The 24,058-nt window shown below is 42.0% G+C and overlaps 1 protein-coding gene across 1 annotated transcript in view; it reads left to right on the top strand.

Annotated features, from left to right (window-relative positions):
* The window catches only part of slit3 (slit homolog 3 (Drosophila)), a 222,472-nt gene that overhangs the window by 172,270 nt on the left and 26,144 nt on the right, over positions 1–24,058 (top strand). Inside the window, exons 13-27 of the mRNA XM_061079769.1 lie at positions 1,645–1,788; positions 2,004–2,167; positions 5,560–5,710; positions 8,030–8,104; positions 9,767–9,910; positions 11,304–11,447; positions 13,142–13,305; positions 16,295–16,427; positions 17,916–17,984; positions 18,126–18,197; positions 20,239–20,310; positions 22,719–22,790; positions 22,878–22,960; positions 23,070–23,150; positions 23,469–23,593. Coding sequence (XP_060935752.1) covers positions 1,645–1,788; positions 2,004–2,167; positions 5,560–5,710; positions 8,030–8,104; positions 9,767–9,910; positions 11,304–11,447; positions 13,142–13,305; positions 16,295–16,427; positions 17,916–17,984; positions 18,126–18,197; positions 20,239–20,310; positions 22,719–22,790; positions 22,878–22,960; positions 23,070–23,150; positions 23,469–23,593 — 1,693 coding nt within the window. The remainder of the gene's footprint in view (positions 1–1,644; positions 1,789–2,003; positions 2,168–5,559; positions 5,711–8,029; positions 8,105–9,766; positions 9,911–11,303; positions 11,448–13,141; positions 13,306–16,294; positions 16,428–17,915; positions 17,985–18,125; positions 18,198–20,238; positions 20,311–22,718; positions 22,791–22,877; positions 22,961–23,069; positions 23,151–23,468; positions 23,594–24,058) is intronic.

Below are 24,058 nucleotides of genomic sequence, written 5' to 3'. Positions count from 1 at the left end.
AATTGAATTTGTTTTTCCATGGCTAAGTGGGAAGAAGGTTCCTGGTTTTAATCTCAGCTTGACCATGATCTTTCTGACTGAAGGTCGTTCTCTGTTTTCTCCCGGTGCTCCGGCTTCCTTGGAGGACATGCAAATTGGGGCTGGGTCAGACTCTGAAATGTCTGTGGGTCTGAATGTGCCTCTGAATGGTTGTTTGTCCCTTCGATACGCTGGTGAGCTGTCCAGGCTGTGACCCGCCTTTCACACAATGTTAATCGGGATTGGCTCCAGTTCCCCCTGGGACCCTGACAGGAAAAGCAGCAACGATAATGGATGGACGGATCTTAAGTGTGATGTATCATCATTACCACTTTGTTTCCCTTAAACCCTGTCATGATGTTAGACTCATAAACTGACCATCAATTATCAGTAAAAGGACTAAATAACCACTTAATATTAATGTCTTGCCACATCATCCGTCAGGAGGCAATACGTCAATGGATCCTCAGCAGGAAAAGAGAGGGAATATGTACTTTGATATTCACATCCCTGAAAAAACATGGTCAATGCGATAGAAATTTCCATATGATGTTATTCCTCTATATGGTGTAATAATTATAAATTATATGGCAGCTTCTCGCTGGTGAATCAAGCAGCTCGTCCACATTCCACGACTAAGATGTGTTTATTGCTCTCTATAGCTGCCGCTCGGCTGTTTGTATTTTGTGCGCTGCTTTGTTTTACTGGTGCAGTTTCAGGTAATTAGTTCCCCCTGTGAGCTGCCTAATGAGGCGTGGATATGTCGCAGAGCAGCGTGTGTGTGTGAGAGTGTGTGCACGTATAGAATAACTGGGTTTTGTCAGTATAGGCGCTCGTTAGGATGACTTGATGATTAAGCTGAGCTGCTGTACCAACTCCCGAATTAGTCACCTGTCAAACAAAGAAGATGAGGAGATATGGGAGTCTGTGGGGGAAGATGGAGAAACAAAGAATGAAAGAAAATACAGAAAATGTGTGTTGAATGTGAAGAGAAAGCAAAAAGAGACGAGACAGGTACAGGGGAAAAGCTGACAGTGTAAATGTATAAGTTAATGAGTGCATGGGTATGATAAAACTGAGATGGAGGGAAGAGTGGAGGTTAACACCCTTCCTGTCATTTACCTAATCCCTCAATCACATTTCTCATTTCCCCCGTCCCTCTCTCCTGTGCACTGGTGTCGTTACAAATTAAATTCTCACCTGTCCCTTCTCTGTCTTACTCTATTATTTCCTCCATCCCGTCCTGTCTCTTCTCTTCCCCCTCACCACCTGTATCCCCCATCAAAACTAGATATTGCACCACCCTGCACAACAGTGCATATTCCCCTCATGCCCCAGAAAAGAGAGTGAAAATATCATAAAACCACAATTTTCAGATTTATGGGTCATTGCTACAAAGAAAGAGTGTGTGTAGAGGAAAGGAGAGGGTGAGGACAAGGAAAGAATTAGCAAAGCAGAAAAACACGGTGGGGTAAAAAACTGTGGAATTGCAGTAGACGTGCATCAGAGACAAATAAACTATCTCATTATCTGCATATGTGTTTATTTTGTTGTTTGTGTCGTGCAGAGAGATTATAAAGTTTAATAAGTAAACAGATGCTGACTGGTCTCCTCCTTGTGTTTCAGGCTTCTGAACGCAAACAAAATTAACTGTTTGAGAGTCAACACCTTCCAAGACCTGCAGAACCTCAACCTGCTCTCACTGTACGACAACAAGATGCAAACCATCAGCAAGGGACTGTTCGCCCCGCTGCGCTCCATCAAGACTCTGTAAGAACATATCAGAAGAACACTAATACCATCACTAAAGCTGAGAATCATGCATTTTTGATTGATTTTGTCCAATGAGAGTCGAAAGGGGACGTGTTTTTTAAAACATGACACCTGAGACACTTCTGTGGGAACCCTCTACAACTCTCTTCTGTTCTTACTTCAATAACAAACTCATCTTCCCCCCTCTCTCCTCTCTCCTTCACCCCTCTCAGTCATCTGGCTCAGAATCCCTTTATGTGTGACTGCCACCTGAAGTGGCTGGCCGACTACCTGTTTGACAATCCCATCGAGACCAGCGGCGCTCGCTGCAGCCACCCCAGGAGGCTGGCTAACAAACGGCTCAGCCAGGTGAAAGGCAAGAAGTTCAGGTGCACAGGTAAGACATCAGTGTTCACATCAGCCATTTTTGGCAGACATCTTCCTGCTGTAAACTCACATGTAGACATGTAGACAGTGTCTGAAAGCAGCGATAGTAAAATGCAAACAAATGCAGGAGCTGGGATTTGTTTGTATTTACTAAAACACACACAAGCTTACACATCCAATCTCTCTCTCTCTCTCTCTCTCTCTCTCTCTCTCTCTCTCTCTCTCTCTCTCTCTCTCTCTCTCTCTCTCTCTCTCTCTCTCTCTCTCTCTGTCTCTGTGTGGGGTGCTTTTTATTACTGTTATTTCCTTTGATACGAGTCATGGGTCTCACTAATTACAACACAGACCAATTCAGTATATTGAAGCAGCACACTAACCGACTCAGCAGGGACCGGCCTCTGATGTGATCGCCCACTTGTGTCAAACGATGTGTCTGTGGCGATGCAGTGGCTCCTCAAGTTGTTTTCCCTGTTTTAAATATTGTGCCTGTTTTATGACTCGATGGAAAATTTATTTTTTAAATCCCCTTGCAGACATTTTAACATCTATTTGAATTGTGTTCGAACCGGGGAGCCGAGCAAATTGTTGCTTTACAAAGCAGCGTGTTCAGTTCAAACTATGATTTTAATGTTATACTGAATGTGATTGTGAAGAGACAAGATGATCATGTAATAGAATTATCAGAAGAGGTTGAGAAAAATTCTCCAAACAGCTGCATTCTTATGACTGGATGTGAGGAAATGCTGTGTTTCTTATACAATAAGTGTTATTCAGTCACCATCTTCTGTCACAAATATTTTGGTTTTAGTAAGAACTTGAAAACTAAAGAAACATCCAATAATAACAGAATAAAACAAACTATAAACTATAATAATCTCAAAGAAAAATACAAATAAAAAAATTGGAAAATAGATTTTTCAAGCACTCATCTTATTTTCATCTGTTAAGCTGACTTATCTAACTGTCGTGTTTTCCACAGTCTAAACTGGGCACAGCGTTAATCGCATTAACAACAAATACTATTAAAAGGTAAAGGTGGTTTAAGCACATGTGCAGTATCTTTAGTGTTGAAGGTCAAACTCCTTCATGTTGGTGCTCATCAAGATAATTAAGTTACAAAATGCTCTTGAGCCGGTTCTGGCCGTCCTCTTTGCTTCAGCCGCTCCTATCTGCAGCCGCCACGCCTCCTCCCTGCATCTCCTCTTCCTCTGCAGAGCTGGGTGGACAGCTTTGCTATTGGTGGACAGTTCTTTGGCTCCGCCTCCCCTCCTGTGTGGATCTGCGGCTGTCTTGTTGCCTCTCCTCTCCTGTATGGACCCTGACAGCTCTCTGTTGCCCCGCCTTCCTCCTGTGTGGACCTGCATTCTGATTGGTTCGTGCAGCTGTCTCTTGTGCTTGATCTAACCATGTGGCCCCGCCTACTGTGACATCACATGGTTCCGTCAAGCGCCAGGGACCGCCGAGCACACGCCCACCTGCCTCTCCCAGCCAATCACGCGCCTTGGAGCAAAATAAAATTGGGGGCTAATCACTTTTCTTCTGTTGCATTTATGTTAAGAGCATCTGATGCATGGGACTATAACTGTTGACATAGACCAGCCATAGATATCAATATACTAACAGTGTTTGATTATACTTAACTGGTTTTCTACTGGGAATTTAAAGGTGCCCTGTGGAGTTATGGTTACAGTCAGTGTTTTTCACAAATACTCATCATGTGTCTTTTTGAAGTCTAACAATCTGGTTAAATTCATTCTCTTCCTCACAAAACATTAACAAATCCAGAGTCTCTAATATTACATTTTATGCCATGTTTACTAAATTTTTTTACTACCTGCTGTTTTGTTGTTGCTTTATTTCATTTCTTTGCACCAACAACTTGTGGAATAGACACAATACTTACAGCTGGGATTATCATTTCAACACCAATGTGTGTGGATTCGTATACATGTGTCTTTATGCACATGTGCAGTACAAAAGCAATGGTGACCCACACTTATAAACACTTGGCTCCATAGCTCTGCTGGTTAAAAACTCCACCGGGTTCCCTTTACTGACTCAAAAGGTTTTTATTCACTGTCACTGCTCAACTGTTTAAATGCATAAACACATATTTCTTCCAGGGATGCTCAGTGTTTGCTTTGGAAAGTAGAGTCTTTGTAAACCACATAAAGGGAAATGCTCGGTGCACCTCTCTCGACTGTGAAACCTTCCAGTGCTTCAGTGTGTAGCATGGCTGATTCCCCCGCCTCTGTGCAAACTCCTTCACCAGGTTCTGCTCCAACTGATGAGGACATAGAAACTTTTAAAGAAATGTCCTCTAACCATTACTGTTACGAGATTATAAAAATCCTCCCCTCTATTCTTGGCTTGGTTGTTTTCTCGCTCTTTTTCTTTGTTTTACTATTCTCTCATTGGTCTTTCCTTACTGTCAACTTGCCAACCAACAAGGTTTGTGGCAGCCGGGAGACATTATTCCAAAATATCCTGCCACTGAAGGGAGCTGGCCACATCTCATAAAAGATGAGACAACGTTTGACGCGCAGTGATCATTTTACTGAGTTCAAATCCAGGTTGTTCACTGGGAAAATCTCACTAGGTGGTCTCAGTAGTTTTCTTTGCCATAAAGGGCGAAGTGTGCCAGGAGAGAGACGTTCTACTAATATACAACAAAGCTGAAACAAGAGAGCGAGGAGCAGAAAGAGGGAATGATAATCGTGAGAAGTGTATGTGTGGTGTACAACTACATGTGCTGCGTGATGTAAACCAGGTCTCTTCCACAGGCACTGGCAGTCATAAATACTATCTGCTCACATTATATCTAAATAACAGAAGTGGTCTCTGGCTCGCTGTGCTAAACCAAAACATCCGGGGTTAAACCACATTTATCTGCGAGATGATTCCATAAAACCACCTGGATCTGAGTTTGTTAATTTGATTTACAGTGGTAGCCCTCCCAGCATCAGCTCCATGACTACCGCCGTACACAGAGAAATACTGCAGGGGCAACTATCGTACAAATACGTTCTATTTAAGAAATCGCTAATGTCCTGCACATTACGAGTTGGCTTAATGTCTTACAACCGCTGACAGCTGAACAGAAGTCGACTTTCCTGAACAATTAAACTTCAGCTGGAAGCAGTTCAGACCAATGTGGCTACATTTGAATATGCATGATTTTTTTTCTTTCTGCTATTAAATTAATATTTCTTTTTGCCTTCATAGGGGATTGTAAGCTCAAATCCCAAACATTAAAATCTGTCTTCTCTCTTCCTGTCCATCATTTTCTTCTCTCTTCTCTCTCTGTCTGCTACTCCCCTGTTGACTTCATTTACCTGGCTTTCCTCTCCTTTATCACTTTGTCTCTCCATTCGTCATCTTCTCTCCCTCTCTCCTCCGCAGGTCAGGAAGACTACCGCAGCCGTCTGAGCGGCGATTGTTTCCAGGACCTGGTGTGTCCGGAGAAATGTCGATGTGAAGGCACCGTCGTGGACTGCTCCAATCTCAAACTGACCCGTTTACCTCCACACATCCCAGAGCACACCACAGACCTGTGAGTTGGCCTGTTTGTATTTATTTTACATACATTCGAATGCACCTAAGACAAGATATAATAAAACATCAGATTTAAGGACGTTGTCACTTTCTCAGCCAAATGAAAACACAAAAACATAAGCATGTGGGTTCACATACTTGCAGACTCACACAAACAACCTCCACAATACATGCCAATACAGCCGTCTCTTTCTTCTTGCCTCTCTCTGTGCACTACCATGAATGTCAGTCTTCATTTTAGCTCCCAGAGCAAAATGCCTCTCAACAGTCTTTTCCATCTCCCTCCGAGTCCCAAAGGAACCATCATGATGTCTGGCAAAGGGTCTCACACTAGAATACTGAACAGTCCCATGGATCATTTATTTCATTGCTGAAAAATAGAAAGGGAGAAACAAGAAAAGTGTGAGGAAGGTTAAAAAGTCAGTGTGTATGCTGAAAAAACTACTTGTTTAGAGCTAGAATCAAATGATGAGTCAAACAAGAGAAAAATGATCTGAAAAATATGTGCATATATATGTATAAATGCCCTATCTCACGATGTTAAAGAAAACTCCCTCTTCCAGATCTGCAGAAAAACATATCCACATCCTTCTGCCAAGTTTCCTGGTAATCCGTCCAGTAGCTTTTGCCGAATCTTGCAAAAAAAGAAACATACAGCGGTGAAAACATAACTGGGCAGAGGTGAAAATCGCTCCCAAGTTGTCAAATCCAAACTTGAGAGCAAGAAGTGGTTCTCGAAACTGCGTCTCGAGACCGAAGTGTGTAGCGAAGCCCCCTTTTACTCTCAGCACCTGGACAGAATATTCAACAAGCTAATATATATCCACACAGGAAATAGGAATCCAGCCAGAAGCAAAGTTTTGCCTAATAACTCCGCATCACAAGCAGCTTTAGAATGTGGGTGAAGGATGGAGAGCGTCTGCTGCTGCTGTCACTGTGCTGCTAATGGAGAGCATCGCTGCAGAATAGGAGAGCACTGCAGCAGATGCAGGGCGTTTGGCATCGTATCAATTATGGAGGTTAGTTGTATAATGGTGAACTCAACCATGGGTGCCACTAATAATGTCAGTATTTCACACCCCATTAGGCCCAGATTCTTCCGTCCCTTCGTCTCTTTGCTTCGGTTTCTCTCCCTGAAAAAGTTGAATCTTCCCATTTCCCCCGTTCTTTTCTCTCCATCCATTCTCAGGGTGCCTCACGTCAAAAAATATAAATCTCGTCCTTTATGGTTGGTTGGAGGCCACATCAAAGTTTCTTCCATTGTCAACACCCTCTCACTTTCTGTTTCTCTTTCCTTTTCCCCAAGAACATAATCCACCACAGGGTTGTCGAATGGCACAAACACAAACACACACACACACAAGCTGCCCTGTAACCTGCCTTATCAGGGGAAATCAGGGGAGGTTATGACCGAGCTGAAGGTTTATATATATTTTTTATGCTATATCTCTCTTCTGTCTATCACTCTGTCTTTTTTCGTTGTGGTTATTTCCACTAGCCATGGAAATCCTTGACATCAGCCTTGATAGTGTTCAACAGGCATGAAAGAATTAGTCTTAAGAGAGTTATTTGCACTCGATAAAAAGCTCATGTGCATTCTGAGTGGATGTTGAGAGTCCTGGTTCACAAGGTAAAGAGAAGTGTTTAATCTTCACTATCTCATCTTCGCAATCTATGCAAACTTCAGCACAACAGTGAAGGTTTTATCGTGTTCCTGCCGTCATCCCCGATCCACGTCCGACTTTGAAAAGTGTTTTTTTTACTTTGGTTCCATCCAGGTTGATCCATCTCTTGAGTTTGTCAGTATCTCATTAGAAAGTGCATCCCTCCGGCTGATCTTTAACTTTCTGTCCTCAATTTCTCTTGCTCTACCTCGTTTAACCAACACACGCACACAAACACAATAGCACACACGCACACACACACAAACACACACACACACACACCGAGCATCCTTTTAGCAACACAATTTTAGTACAAATTACCTCAATAAAGCAGATGTCTAGCTTTCTATCTCCTAAACCGTTTCCTCCTGGCTCAGGGCACTATGGGTATTGATGACCACATAGAAAAGATTTCTCTCTTCTCTTCCCTTCTCTTCTCTCAACAGTCACTAAAGGCCTCTTAACCTTCACACGGTCATTCCTCCCTGACGTGCAGCCTCCCTCTATCTTGTGTTTGTGTGTGTGTGTGTGTACGTACATGTTCATTTGTGTTTGTGTGTGTATATGTGTGTGAGTGTGTGTGTTCACTCGACACAGTTGGGTTCATGAAAGAATAAATGTCTAACTCGCTCCCTCTATCTTTCTCTCTGTAGGCGGTTAAACGACAATGAGATTGCCGTCCTGGAGACTGCAGGGACATTTAAGAAGCTGCCTAACTTGAAGAAGATGTACGTATAAACATCCATCTCTGTGTGCGTACGTGCATGCTTGTGTGTGTGTATGTGTGTGTGTGTGTGTGTGTGTGTGTGTGTGTGTGTGTGTGTGTGTGTGTGTGTGTGTGTGTGTGTGTGTGTGTGTGTGTGTGTGTGTGTGTGTGTGTGTGTGTGTGTGTGTGTGTGTGTGTGTGTGTGTGTGTGTGTGTGTGTGTTTATGAATACATAAGCCCTTCTCATCTTTTCAGTACTCTGCAGTTAGGACTTGGGTGGGATGTTTGCTTTTTCATTTTTGTGTCTCTACATCCAGCCCTTGAAAAGAATGATGGATGTTTCCTTGTCACTTCTAAATGCATATTGTTCATATTCACTCTCTTTCAGTCAGTTTCTTTTTTTGTCTATAGCGTAAAAAAGCTTTGCAATTACAAAATGACTGAAATCACAACAGATTGATGAGAACGGAAGGACGAATGTGGATGGACAGATAATAAGGATTGCATTGAAAAAACACAAATGAAGAGGAAGAGAAAAGGATTGAAAAAAATGTGATAGAGGAAATGCAATGGAAGGTTGAAGAGGCAGGAGCAAGGTTGAAGAAGATATTAAGCACAAGGGGGGGGAAAAAACATGCAAAGAGGAGAGAAGTGAAAATGAGAGAGACATTTGCGAGAGGAAGAGGAAGAGGAGTCACTGAAGGGAGAACGTGAGAGAGTGAGAGAAGGGGGGGTCTGAGGTATGGAGGAGGGGAATATTGAATGGAAATAGAAGTTGGGCCTTCGCTGCAGATTTACAGTCAGTGCTTATCCTACAACAGTGCATGTGATTGTGCACAGGTGTGTGTGTCTGTGCGTGTGTGCATGTGTGCGTCAGAGTGAGATAGAGAAAGACAGACCAGAGAGCAGCAGTTGATTTATTGGAGAGGAAATTGCTAACCATCTAGCAGTGTCACTGACGATATAGATTGGCTCACACTCATTTCCATTTTCTCAATTCCTTCCCTCCCTTCTTCACCTCCTCTCCTCCCATCACCTCTCTCTTATCCTTCCTGTTTCTTAGTTTGTCTGCATTGTTATTTATTTTATTGTTAATTTAACTCTTTACTTCTTCTTCATCTGCTTTTTGTTGCTCCCTTCTCCTCTTCCCTCCTCCCATCTCCTCTCCTCTCAGCCGAAGCTGATAAGAAAACGCACAGAACTACCTATGAATGAATGAAAGCTGCAGTAGTTGTGATAGCTATCATCTCCAGTTATTGTCTCTGTGGCCAAATGCTCTTTTCATTTTCATTTTTCTCAATGTCTCTGCAAGGAAGAGAGATAGTGATTGTCTTCAGTTGTCTGTGACCACTTGTCTCATTTACTTTGTGCGTGTGCATGCATGCGTGCATGTCCGTTTGCGTGTATGTATGTGTGTGTGTGTTTGTGCTTTGTGTTTTATAGTAATGGCTGTTATCAGTATATATAGTACAAAATGAGGACATTAAGATGAAAGAGAGAAAAGGATAACATTTATTAGTTGAATGGCTGTGACTGATTACTTTAGGAAAGTGGGAATGTTGTGTTTGCAGATGTGGTTATGTTGTCTCTCTGCAAAGGCGATCCTGGAATAAACCATGACAAACACAAAAAACCCTAAATGTGAGAATCAGCTCAATCTGTCATTTCTTTGTCCATCCTGCAGCAACCTGAGCAACAACAAGTTGAGGGACATTCGTGAGGGTGCATTCGATGGGGCGGGTGGAGTTCTGGAGCTGCTCCTGACAGGAAACAAGCTGACTGGACTGCAGGGACGCATGTTCAGGGGCCTCATCGGCCTGAAAACTCTGTAAGTTGTTCACGACAGTGCATGTGATTGTGCGCAGTTGTATATGTGGGTAGATTCAACATTTTTGTTGTCACAGTGGTAATAAATAATACAACAAACTTATAAAATAAACGTGTTTGTACAACGTCAAAGTATTTTTTTTATTTCTACGTCTGGTTAAGTTGTTCTTGTACCAAGCTCAGATTTTTCCTTCAAAATGGCCACCGGGTCATCGTTGGTCATCACTAGTGCTGTTACTTGTGTTTCTATCAGACTTGGGGTGAACTTCATTACTTTGTTTCCTCGACAAACTGAAGAGAAATGGGCGGGATTGTCTGCTCGCTTATACCCTGAAATCAAGGCTAATGACAGCATATTGTTATTCCTCTCATTTAGATGCCCGCCATAAATAGGCTGGTGTCCAATTAGAAGTTACAGGATAGTGCACAGAACCCCGAGCCAGTGATGTCTGTGTTTGCTCAGTAATGACTAGCTAATGCTATCCTGTATATATCTATGCCGCCTAATGACTCTCTAATGGTATCATGGCTGTCTCTGTATTATGTTAAGAAGCTCCCTGCTCCAGTAATAGCCTTGCTAACTAGGTTAGCCCATCCCAGAGATCGCTAATGCTAACTAACTCAGTTAGCCTGGTCCCGAATGACTGAATGTCAAAGCTAATGTCATATTACGGAGTCTGTCGCGTTTGTCTTGTGGGGACTGGTTTGAATTTAGCTCTAGTTTCTTTTTTATCTTTCATCCATGTCATTATCAGTTATGTTCTTTCAACCTCTTTGTCTCTTTTTATCCACATGAATTATGTAAATTCTGTAGTTTTTTATGCAGATAGTTCGTACACTACGACGGCCTGTTGAAAAAACGTCCCTTAAGTTAAAAAATATAGTAAAATCTATTCTTGGTTCATCAGTTTAATTTTAAGGCTTTTTTAAACTTTGTGCAACAATATTAATACTTAAAGTGTTAAAGGTTCAGTGTGTAAGATTTAGCTATCAGGGATCTATTAGCAGAAACTGAATATAAAATAAGTGATGTTTTCCATAGTGTTTTTTATCTACATTGTACAAATTGTTGTTTTCTCCACCCTAGAATGGGCCTTTTATATTCAAATTCTGAGAACGGGTCCTCTCTACGGAGGCAGCCATGTTTTTACAGTAGCCCATCTAAACAAACTAAACACCTTTCCAGTTTAATGACAATTGAAAGTTACCGAAGGTTCTCTCATGTTTGGAAGGGGAGTGTGAAGTGACTGTTATTCAGCTGCAACATGCAACTTCACCACTAGATGTCACTAAACTCTACACACTGAACCTTTAATTAGATCATTTTAAGATAAAGTTTTGTGTTAAGAGCTTTTTAGAATCATTTACTAAATATTCTGTGGTTGTGTTTGCAGAATGTTGAGGAGCAACCAGATCAGCTGCATCGACAACAGCACGTTTACAGGCCTGAGCTCAGTGCGTCTCCTGTCGCTGTACGACAACAGGATCTCCAGCATCGCCCCGGGAGCCTTCTCCACACTACACTCCCTGTCCACCATGTGAGTTGCATCCCTCGATCGTCCTTCATCTTCATATGTTTATTTCCGTTTTGTTTATTTCAATCCCATTATTATTCTTATCTCTCAGCTTGTTTCCCCCAAAGCATTTTATCTCACTTCATCCTCTGTGTCTTCTTCTTGTTTTATCTCCCTCTCTCCTGTTCTTGTGAGTTTGGAGTTTGTGTGAGGATGTTGATTATTGAGAAATACCATGAAGTAAAGTCATGACGACCTCTAACCTGCAACACAACCTTACTGTGAGGAAGCAGAGAGCATGACGCAAAGAGGAGAGAGGAGTGTTTTCTATTTTTTCAACTTTCTAACCCCGCAAAGGCTGTAAATAATACATCATCATGTCAATAAAACATTACAGGGTCTGACATGTTTCTCCAACGGCAAACAGAGACATACCAAGTTTTAAAAAAAAGTCTCCTCACATCCTCTCTACGCTCTTTCTTTCGTCCATGCTTCCCTCCCTTGTTCTTTCTCTCCACTGCTGTGTACCTGTCATCTTCGATTCCAGTTTCTTCTCGGGTCTTTTGGGAGGAAAGGTGGCAGACGAGAGAGAGAGAACAGGGAGAACAGAGGTGGAGAATGGATGGAAGCTCATTTTACATTAACTCAAACTTCTCAGTGGGGCTGTTCGTGATTATCACTGCACAAATGGAGAGATATTATATTTCCCTCCACTCCGTCATTTGTCACCATTCATATTTTTCAGCATTAGTTTTTCGTTGGCTTTGTTGCAACATTGGATTTGGTATGCAACACCTGCCGGCGGTTTGGCATGAAAGAAAGATGAACGTTTTTCTTCATTTCTACACCCTCTGTTTTTAACTCCTCCTTTGTTCCTCTTCTTATCTTTCCTATGTTCTTTTTTTGTCTTCTTTCACACTTACTCTCTTCCTCTTTCACTCTTACACGTTCTAATATCTGCCTCCATTTTTAGTGCATTGTTTCCCTATAGAGTTTGTCCATTTAATTAAAAGATTAACACTCTGCAAAGGAAGGAAGGGATTTAGCTTAGGTCTGGTAGCCACGCAGCGAGGTCAGTTCATTACAAGGAAATGAGGAAATAACTCGTCGCTATCTGTAACAGCAAACCATTAATACTGGAGCACAAACAGCAGAATTCAGGTTTATTAGTTCAGCAGGAAACATGATCTGAGGCAATGTGGCACTTGCAGCTGCACGAAATATAAGTTTTTCCTGTTGATTTTATTTTTGTTATAGTTTATTATTAATCTTTGTCAATTGTGCCAGAAAATGAGTGGATGAGAGCAGCGTCAAGGTGCCACCACCTCCCTAGTGTGTGCTGCAAATGCTGCGTTCGCTGCATTCAGTTCAAATGTGGCTCGTTAATATTACATGAGCGGTTTTGTAAAAGAAACAGAATGCAATGAGAGATCAAATGTGATGAGAAATGAGAGATCAAAAATGAATAAAATGGACAGATGACCTTTCCTTCCTCCTTTACAATTTCTCTCACTCTGCCACCTTTTCTTTGTCACTCGGCGGCTCTCAAACTTTGCAAAGTGAATAAAAATAACCGATAACCTTTTCTCTTTGCCTCTCTGTTGTTCCCGTTCTCTCTCGTCCTCCTCCGTCTTTGTCTCCAATCTATATTTGTTCTTATTTACATGAATGACAATTTCCTTCTGTCTCTGTCTTACTGTCCCTGTGTATTTCCATAGCAACCTCCTGTCCAACCCGTACGTGTGTGACTGTCACCTGTCCTGGCTCGGTCAGTGGCTGAAGAAGACGCGGGTGGTCAGTGGAAACCCTCGCTGTCAGAAACCAGCCTTCCTGAAGGAGATCCCCATCCAGGACGTGGCGAACCCGGACTTCACATGTGACGGTGAGCCCCTCGTCCTGTCCCTCAGAACAGAATAATTGTTTTTTGGCTTTAATTCCATGAAAAAAAATTGAAATATCAGGGCTTAGACATAATCCACGAATTAACAATAGACGTGATGGGGCTGTAAATCCCATATGAATTTGAAATGACACTGGATTGTCAGGAAGCCACAAAGGTGACAGCCCGAAACAAACGACGTGTCAGTCCGCAGCCATGTGTCCTCCTCAGATAAGAGCATGAGTCGAGGGATTGAAAGGTGAATTAAATGTCTTTGTATCATGTTTACTCATCCTAATAACTGAGTGCTTTCTCCACTTTTTAAAGAAAGATGGTAAAGTCCAATATACAGTGACTCAGAGAAAGTCCTTTGTGCAGCACATAGCTCTGAAGGAGTCGACTGCAGTGCAGGTTAGAGAAGAGAAGGTCAGGAGAGAAAACTCCATTCCATGTTACATCTACACGATTACATAATGTTTTTTTCCCAGAGCAAGTTGTAATGAGTGCGTTAAGGCAAGGCCCCAATTTATAAATCTCCCAAAAGAGACAAAAGTAAAATCAATTCTTCACAGAGGGAATGTAGTGACATCACAGTGGAATCGTCTGACACCCTCAGGTACTTCATGTCTTTTGGTTTTTTCTGGACTGAAGTTTGGATTCTTGTCTCTCTGCAACAAACTGTCCAGATACTCATCCCAAAAACGTCTATTATGGGATGTGTTTAGTCAGCAGATATTCATACACGGTCAGCCGGGTATCGTGACAGAATGATCAGTAACCACTGGATGACATCAGCTTGTGGTTTTTACACTGACGTTGCTGTTACCACGGCGATGCCTGCCTATAGCTACTCAGGCCCTCGGCTTTGACGCCATAAGCAAAGTGTGGTCTGGCTGTCCCGTCTGTTACATCTTTCTTTCTTCCCCTTTCCCCCCTTTTTTTCTGTCTTTATGGCTTCACACTTCAAACTCGCCCGCTCTCTGTATCGGGTTCTGCGTCTCTCTCTCCCTCCTGAGTCTCTCTGCATTCATTACACTTTTCTAATTTCCTGTAGCTGCGCTGCAACCATTTACTGAAAATGAGTTTGGAAAGTAGTTAGCTGGGTTGGCTCAAGAGCGGAAACACTAAGATTGTATCAGATCTTAATATTTATTCTTGTATCACACACACATACACACACACACACACACACACACACACACACACACACACACACACACACACACACACACACACAAGCACACAAGCACACACACACACACACACCACCTTCAAACTCACTCAGCTGCACATACTTGACTTTGAAATGGTAAAGACTGGTATTTACATGAACTTACACCCATATCATATATACAATGTACACAGAAATACTCTAAAAACGACTACCATTAAACACAGGTTATTTATCCATTCTCTGACATAGACATGATTGATTGACTTACACCAGGAAGGAGCAATGTCCCCTCTAGGCAACGCTGACATGTCCATGATCTGAAATTGATTCTCAAAAGAACAAAAGCACAGAAACACACACTTGTCTAGAACCCAGGTCCCTAAGTCCGGTCTATTTAAAGTTGACTGTGATGGCTGTTGAGTTGTCCAGAGGCAGCCAAGGGAAAGGTAAAGTTAATTGAATTTGTGAGAGGATATTTAGCTCGATTTAGATGTTAGTTCAATTAGCCAACTGTAGAGTGAGTCCGCCCACGGCTCCACATCCCCGTGGACTCGCTGCACAGCTCCACTCTTTAGATAAAACATGTTCTCGTGAGCACTCCGCTCCTCAATGGGAAACCTAAGCTCCCATTTATTAGACGTTTCGACATGAGCACAATTAGAAAACTACAAAGAGAATAAGAAAAATGGCCATAAGGAAAGAAGGAGATTGCTATTTAACAAAAGGAATGTGCAGCAAACTCTGCTGCACAATGTCCACATACACCTACACTCGCATGTAAGCATGTGGCAGCGTATTGGCACAGAGGCAAAAACAGCAAAATATGAGCACACATGAGCAAAAAAACAGTTTTTTCTCCTTCCTGTTTCCCTTTCTTTCACACACACACCGACTCAGATTGCAGTTGTGTTGTTATTGGCTTCGTGTCCACTCTTCATTATCCCTCATTATGGTTTTAACTCAACGTGTTTCACATTTGGGGCCGCAGTTCAACTATTTACAAAAGGCAGCGCTAGATTAAAGCTGTGTGTGTGTGTGTGTGTGTGAGTTTCTCTGTCAGTCAGGAAAATTGAAGCAGTTTCAGGCCAAGAACAACGTTCCAGTCTCTGATCCGTCTTATCTCGTAGAGCTGGAATGATTACGATCATTCACGGGGGTTTTCGTGCGTGCCATGTGTCGGTGGGTGTGTGTGTGACACATAGTTGCATAGTCTAAACAGATTTTTAAAGATGAAACGAAACAGAATTAGAATTTACAAATTGCCAGTTCTTTAATCATGAATGAAGAAGTGGAAAAAAGGTTCAATGTTACAATGCAGGTGGATTAACGACTGCCGCATGTTGCAACTTTTTATTTTGTCATCGTATTTACAGGAGTTGTCAAAGCCCATCCTATCAACATCTGTTCAGTATTTATCCAGAGTCATCTTAAGGGTTTTGATATTAGCCTACTGCGACCTGCCTGCAGGTCCTGAGCCAGATGTTGAAGCACAAGTGCAGCTGATTTAATGGCCTCTACTCATTTGATATGGATTGTAAATTACTCATGAAAAAAGCTTAGGCTGGAATTAACTCTAGTTTTTATATCTTTCTATCATTTCCTTTATCTCTTCTCTGCTCTCTCCTTTTTTTGCCCTTGCCTCTCCCAACCTCTATCTTTCTTTCTGTCTGTTTTATTTCCTTCCCCCTTTCTCCTCGGTCTGTTCCCCCTGTTTTCTCTGTGTCCTCTGTCCACTTTTAAGTCTCCATCCTTGATCCCTCTCTTCCTTCTCTTTTGTTTCTCTCTAATATCCCTCTCTCCGTGACTCTCTCTCTCCAGGTGTTGAGGATAATGGTTGTCTCCCTACGTCTGGCTGTCCTGACGCCTGCACGTGCTCAGACGCCGTGGTGCGCTGCAGCAACAGAGGGCTGCACTCGCTGCCCAAGGGCATTCCCAAGGACACCACCGAGCTGTGAGTCACGCATGCATGCGCGCGCACAAAGACACACAAACACACACACACAGAACAAACTCAAATGCAAGGATCTATACTTGTTCAAATATACAGACATATAAACGTAACAGCAAACATCTTAATGCACGTAAGCAAAACCGGCTTTTTGTCCCCAACTACATGCAACATCACAAACACACAAACAGTCTCAAACACACACACACACATCACACGTTGCTGCAGTGCAATATTGATGCAGCAGTTTGCCCTGTGCAGCTTCAGGATCTAACAAAGCAATAGGTGAATAAACACACACACACAGACACACACACACACACACACACACACACACACACACACACACACACACACACACATACTCTCTCTATATATATATATTCCGGTGACTTAATGGGTTTATACCTGCATTGTACTCGCTGCAGGTATTTGTGTATTTATGTGTTTTTTGTTAGATGTTGATGTCTTGAATCTATGAGTCACCACAGATATATAAAATATATTTACAGTAAATATAAAACATGCAGTCGATTATTGTCTCATGTAGTATTACATAAAACAGAGTTAGGAAGAGAGAATGTTTCCCTCCAGCAGAGAGCGACACCAGAAACTGTCCTTGGGTGTTTTCCTTAAAAGATATTCTTTAAAATACTTTTACATTACAATGTTGGAAAAGTACTAAATCTCTTTAAAGTAGCTATAGTCCAATATTTACACTTTTTAAAAGCATGTATTTGGCTTATGATTTTCCAGTTTATTACAACTTATAAAACGTTTTCTCTTTGTCTTTCATTTTAAGACTATAACAATATCTCTGTTTTGAAGAAAGATGCTGAATTTAAAGCAGAATTATAAAAGCGTAAAAGAAAAAGTGAGATTGGTGAAATTTTGAAAAAGTGTAGGAAGAGAATCTCTGTTAGAAAATGTGAATTATTACTCACACCCGCGCAGAAAGGCCTCTAGCTATGAAATAGGCCTGCTCTGTGGGGTCAATAGCAGTGATTAGGTATTGATCAAACTGGAGAAGATGCTCCATCATACTGTCCACATGACCTACTTATGACCTGAGAGAGTGAGGAGCACAGACCAGTGGATCATAAAATGTGTGTGTGTGTGTGCATGAGTGTGGAGTTTGATGAGTTGCTTCTCACATCCTCAATGTATCGTGAATTTGCGGAGGTTGGAAAACAGAATGTGTTTAAGGCTTCTACTGAAGAATCTTACACTTGTGCAGAAAATGTTGCAGAGCTGCAAGATACATGCACAACTTTGTATGAGCAAACACAAGAAGATCAGTGTGAAAAACATGAGAAGAAACATTTAATTTACTTAAAAAACATTTATTGAGATGTTGTGTTCCTCCATTCTTTCATTACTTCGTCTTAATGTAGATACCAAAATGTAAAATTATGTGTGTGTGTGTGTGTTTGCCTGAGTGTGTGTGTGTGCAATACATCCCACATTAACTATGCACCTTTTTCCTTGCAGTTACCTGGAGGGTAATATGCTGACATCTGTGCCCAAGGAGCTGGCATCCCTGAAGCAGCTGTCACTGGTGTATGTGCTGTTCACGTAACCTTGAAAAGAAAACACACACTAAAGTGTTGTGCAGACAGTTTAAAAACCTCATCCTGTATATATGTACCATGAACAGCACGTTCGTGTTTGTGTGTTTACGACATGTTTGTATCTACGCAGGGACCTGAGCAACAACAGCATCAGCACAGTGGCCCAGTTTACCTTCAGCAATATGACGCAGCTAGCCACACTGTGAGTTACTCCATGATCCAATGTCATATCAAAGTTGTGTGTGTTTGCAAGTGTTAGGGTTAAAAAACCTCTAGAAATAAGTGTTTACTTATCTTAACTGAATCATCTTCTTTGTCAAGTCTCATTTCTTTTATGCTTTCTTCTAGCTTTTCCACCTCTGTCCTCCAAGTGTCTCTTCACTCTCTTCTGCTTGTATCTTCCTCTTCTATCATCCTCTTTCTTCATCTCTTTCATAATATGCATCCGTTCAGAAAGCGCATACAGATTTATTTTTCACCTCATCACTCACTCAGGCTTCATCCACACTACTACGTTTCATTCGTAGTAGGCTCAAGTACAAGTGGTGAAGGCAAAACGCTGTTTACACTCTCAGTCAGTCCAAAAAAAGATATTCCTCATCTTTCTTTTTGCCATCGTTGTTTCTGGTTGGTAGTCTTTTCTGTAACTAAGCAACAATCTGCTTCCCATGCCCCAGTGTGTGAGAATCAGAGTGTGTGTATCTGACCCCGAGCCCGTCGAGACCTGATGGGTTGGGCCGTGTTCAGACAGAAACTTTGAAACAATATTTGAGTTGGGTTCGGTCACATTGGCTTGGCTTCCTACTTCCTTTTTTACCCTAATCGGTGAAAACATCATGTTCAAAAAACAAAAACCAGAAAGCCGGTCAGGGTTTGTCAGGTTCAGAGAGAAAAGCCACAGTGAGATGTATTGTGATTTACAAGTTTGTGTGGATCAGGATTATTACTGATACTGAGCTAAAATGCTGTTTTAAAAGAAACACATATTGGTTCGGATGTTGCCTCAGTGACCCTGCGGAATTAAAATCTGCTTTACTCCCATTCTGTCTTACATACACATTAATTTCCTTTAGTTTGTGTCTCTCTTTTTACTTTTTTTTGTGTGTATTAAATGTTTTTTACATCATCTGGCTGTTGTGTGTCCAGGGAAGGTTGACTGAGCCCATTTGCTCTTATCCAGCGACTCCTTGTTTCATATTTCCTACAGTTGCACTGGTTCACACCCGGGAGCTGCCCAGTGCAACCACAGACTTCTACTGTTAGCCCCCAGATAGCATCGCTGGAAAACTCTCTGTGTCGAACGCTTTGCTGCAGTGTACATTGCCAAGAGTTCACATAGTGGAGGTGGAGGAGAATGTTTTACTTTCCACATTGGTTTTTACAGCCTCTTCGTTAATCTGTGGATTTGCTGGCTCTGGGGATTGTTGCTCTAACGTTTAACAACCAGTTGTTAACACAAAGTTTGACGTCTTAAAGATCTAAAAGATTTTCCCTGTTTCCTCTGAGACGCTTTGACGCCTCTCGATAATCAGGTGTGGTTATGTTGAGCGTCATTAGAGGAAAGCTGCTGAGAATCAACGTTGTCTTAAAGATACGTATCAGGCTTAAACCACAGACTGTATGTAAAGATAGACGACAAGAGGGTTCCTTAAAACTGAAGGATCTGGTGGTGGGTTTCAGTACATGTCATAAACACCACCTCCTCCATGTAAGTGGATGGGGCGTGTTTGGTGAACAGGATCATTATCAGTAATAATAATAAATAAATAATAATTACCCTGGAACATTTGACCATGAGTGGAATCCCGGCCTTAAAGGGTTTTCCCCTTTTGTTAATTTATTCCTGAACTTATTTTTGGTTCATTGACAGTTTTAAAAGAGGGAAACATAACTGTGCTGTGGGAGTTTGACATTTCAAACGCGTCTGATCTGTTTTTTTCACCTTCACCTAATTGTTCCACTTCATTAAACACGCGCCCCCTTGTTAATTATCCACTTTTCCACACACACTGGCTACAGGTTCTGAGTTTCTGTTAAACCAAATCTGCTGCTTCACCTCTCACGTCTTCCTTCCTCTTTGTCTCTTTTATTCTCTATGTTTGTTTATACTTATTCAGGGACTTGTCTAGAATATAATTAATGAATGTAACATGAATATGTACAAGAGAACCAACATGTTTACAAACAACATCCTGAGTTTCAACCTGAGTCTCCTGACCTTGCTCATGTCCTCTGTCTTTCAGCATCCTGAGCTATAACCAGATTCGCTGCATCCCGGTCCACGCCTTCGACGGCCTCAAGTCACTTCGCCTGCTGTGAGTAGCAAGCTTCATCTTCAAGTGTGCCGCAGTGGATTCAATATTCAACGCTCCCTGTTGCTAGTTATGGTGCTGAGTTAAATTAAAGTTTAATCGCCCCCCCGGTGTCGGGCCACGTTGCAGAGCCGGTCGCGAAATGAGAAGTCGCCGCCCGATCATTTGTTGTTTCAGGGTTCTGAAGGAGATAAAAGTGACAATCTCTCATCTCCTCTTTAATGCTCCCTCTGTGTCTGCATGCTGCGCTCCATCTCCCCCCCCACACACACACACACTCTGTCCCTTCACTCTGTCTCTCCTTCTCTCTCCTCCATCCATCCTCTCCTCCTTTTCTCTCTCTCCGCCCAATGTTGTGTTTGATGAATCGACCTTCAGCCTCTGTGTCCTCAGTCATCCATCTGGTTGTCCACCCTCTGTCTCACTAACCCACGTTAGCGCACACACACACACACACACACACACACACACACGCACAAATTGCGCTTAAATGTTGCTGTCTGGCCATACACACACACAAGCATACACACACATACACACATACACACAGAGATAGATATAAAAGTAGGTAAACACACATTAACATGAAAATAGTATGAGCACAGAAAAAAACTTACAACTTAAATGCTCATGGACAGAATTTACTTTAGACTCTAATACAAGCAACATGTGGAATTTTAAATGCTGTGTTATAACTGTTTATTCAACACTGATTTTTATTCTTGATTAGATGAAATTATGGCTGAAATAATTTCTGGTTTGTTCACTTAAAGGCTACAAGAAAACCTGTTTTCCCAAACTACAACTATTACTTTTAAACATCACATTTCTATGACAGTAACTTTTCAGCTGAAAACTCAACATGAAACCATGAACCAGCTGAGAGGAATCTGATTCCGGAGCCTTGTGTTCATCTCTGTGGACATTTCTTCCACCTCGATTTGTTCAGAGAGAAAAAGTCGGCTTTGTTTCTGGCCTTTTCTCCACATATCGACTTTATCTTTTACCAGACCTCCACCTTGCTGAAGTTCAGTGATCGCTTTTTTAAAAAATCCTTCCCTCCTTCCTTCCTTTCATTTTAGTTGATGTTGCCTTGGGGACTGCTCCCTCTCTGCCCCCGCATAGCAACTGGTTGCCAAGCAGCCATCACTGTCACTTCCTCATTACCCACAACCCCCTCTGGGCCAGCCTTGTGCGGGGGCTGTTAGACCAACGTACATAGATGCAGGAACACACACAAAGATGCACACGAACATGTTAAGACATTAAGCACACATACGAGCACAAAGTTGTACAAAAGAGATAAGACACATACAAATATTTGCACATGACACACGAACACACTGATTTACACGTGCGAACACACACACACACAGACATACACACATGCACATACACTTTTCCAATAGTGGCGGTTTGATAGCTGAGCTGTCCCCTGCCACAGCCCTGTGCTCTAATGGAATGTGAACTTATATCCAGCAGGCAACACACTTAAATTGTGAGACTCAAAGGACACACACACACACACACACACACACAGTCTGCAGTCCATGAGCCCTTGGAGACAAAAGTTCTGAACACACGAACACACACATCTAAGCATACAAACATGTACATGAAAACCCAAAGGCACAAAACAAAAATACACATCCTCACACTGATACACATCACAGCCTGCAGTTTGTCCCTGTGGTGTTTCTATACACAGACAGACACACACACACACCACTGTCTGCTACAGGACCATGAGACAGCTAATATTCCATTCAGAGACCAGGATGAGCTTTATTGCCCAACAATGAAAATAAGCTTTCTGTTTATTTTGTGTTATTCTTTCATAAATAATGTATTTTTTTTCCATTATAAAAGGGAATGATGGTGTGTCTGCAGCTGAGGAACCACAAATAATTTAAATAATTTAGCAGGCGGCAAGTCAGAGTCGGACCAGTTGTATTATTTAGCTGGAAGTCGGGTATTAGACCGCGGGGCAGTCAGTTTCATTTAACTCTAATGTGACGGATGCGATGCTGAAAATATTCATTGTTTGATTTGAAAACTGTGAATTGTTATCTGTGGACATGATGTTAACACAGTTTCAATGTTTTGATCTAAATATAAAACAGTCAGTTAATATCAGCAGCTGTGTCACAATAAGTAGAGTCGTAGTAAAAAGCATTAGACAGAAGTGAAGAAGATGAGAAAGGTGGAAGAACCATTCTGGGATGAATTCAAAAGTCAGATGTGCGGTTTCACATTATTTTCCTGGTTGCAATGAAGTAAATGCTTGAACAAATTAATTAATTACACAATAGAATAAGTCGCACAATAAAAAAAAGTCAAAAGCAAGCTCTTGAATATTTAACAAGGTCAAACTTGAGTTTAATATCCATGTTAACTCTCCTCTCCTCCAGGACTCTCCATGGCAACGACCTCTCAACTATCCCAGAAGGAGCTTTCAACCACCTCACCGCTCTGTCCCACCTGTAAGTACGACCCCCATATGTTCGCTTTTGTGTTTGTATGCAAGTGTTGTGGATTGTCCAGTAAATTGTGTGTTTGTGTGTGTTCAGGGCTCTCGGTGCCAACCCCTTGTACTGTAACTGTGACCTGCGCTGGCTCTCCCAGTGGGTCAAGGCTGGTTTTAAAGAGCCTGGTAAGGAGAAGTCATCAAAATGCCTCCAAACAACATTTCATATCATGAAGAATAAGACAAATTGTCATGTATGTTTTGCACTTTCTCAATAAATTGTGCTTTTGCACAGGAATCGCTCGTTGCACTGGACCTCCTGACATGGCTGACAGGCTCCTGCTCACCACACCACTCAACAGATTTCAGTGTAAAGGTAAATAAGAATAAACTAGATCAAACCAGAAGAGCCTCACATCATCGCCTCTTCCTCTTTCTCATACAGGCCTGTGAAAGTAAATCTAATTCCTTGTTCTCCTGAGCTCTCACTTCCCTTCCCCTGTGAGGCCTTCTCTCTGCACACACTCCATTAACTGAAGTCTGCAGCCGTGTGTTTAGTGCAGCATGAGTAAATATGTATGTCTTCTCCGCTGACACTCCTTTCGCTCCCTTTCTGCCGTCTAATCTTTATCCCTCCATTTCCCCACATTGTCGTCCTGCTCTCATCTGCCTCTGTTTGTGTTATCTCTCTCAGGCCCAGTAGACATCAGCCTGATGTCAAAATGCGCTCCCTGCCTGGGGGCGCCGTGCCAACACAACGGTACCTGTGTCTCCGAGTCGACTGGAACCTACCACTGCACCTGTCCATTTGGATTCAAGGTGAGAGCAGAGGAGGAAGAGGGAGATACTTTTAAATAATACAGTAGTCAACTTGTTGTTCTTTTTGAACAGTACATCTTTAAAACAAGAAGTATTAAAGATATCGGTGTGAAACTGCAAATTTGGGGATCAATAATTCCTTTGAATTTGCAATCTTGGAGCCAATTTGCAAACGCCTCACAATGAATTAACCTCTAGGGTAAACAGTCAATATTTTGGGGCTTCTGGTGTAAACAGCAGATAAATCCAGGCCAAGACTATTTCTTCTGGTACAGTCATACCAGTTTCTTTTATCACACAAGTTGAGCATTTCTCCACACAAAACACAAACAGTGATACTTCTTGGAGGTTTTTGACGTCCAGACTACATTTTGGCTAACTGCAACCTGCATATGAATACAGATAAATAAAAAATCAGATAACCGATGCATTTCAGTCAATGTGTTCCGCCTCGTTTGCACTACA

The sequence above is a fragment of the Limanda limanda genome, chromosome 10, assembly GCF_963576545.1.
Source record: "Limanda limanda chromosome 10, fLimLim1.1, whole genome shotgun sequence".
NCBI lineage: Eukaryota > Metazoa > Chordata > Actinopteri > Pleuronectiformes > Pleuronectidae > Limanda > Limanda limanda.
Note: the sequence above shows the minus strand (reverse complement) of the source record. Positions and strands in the feature narration are given on the sequence as shown.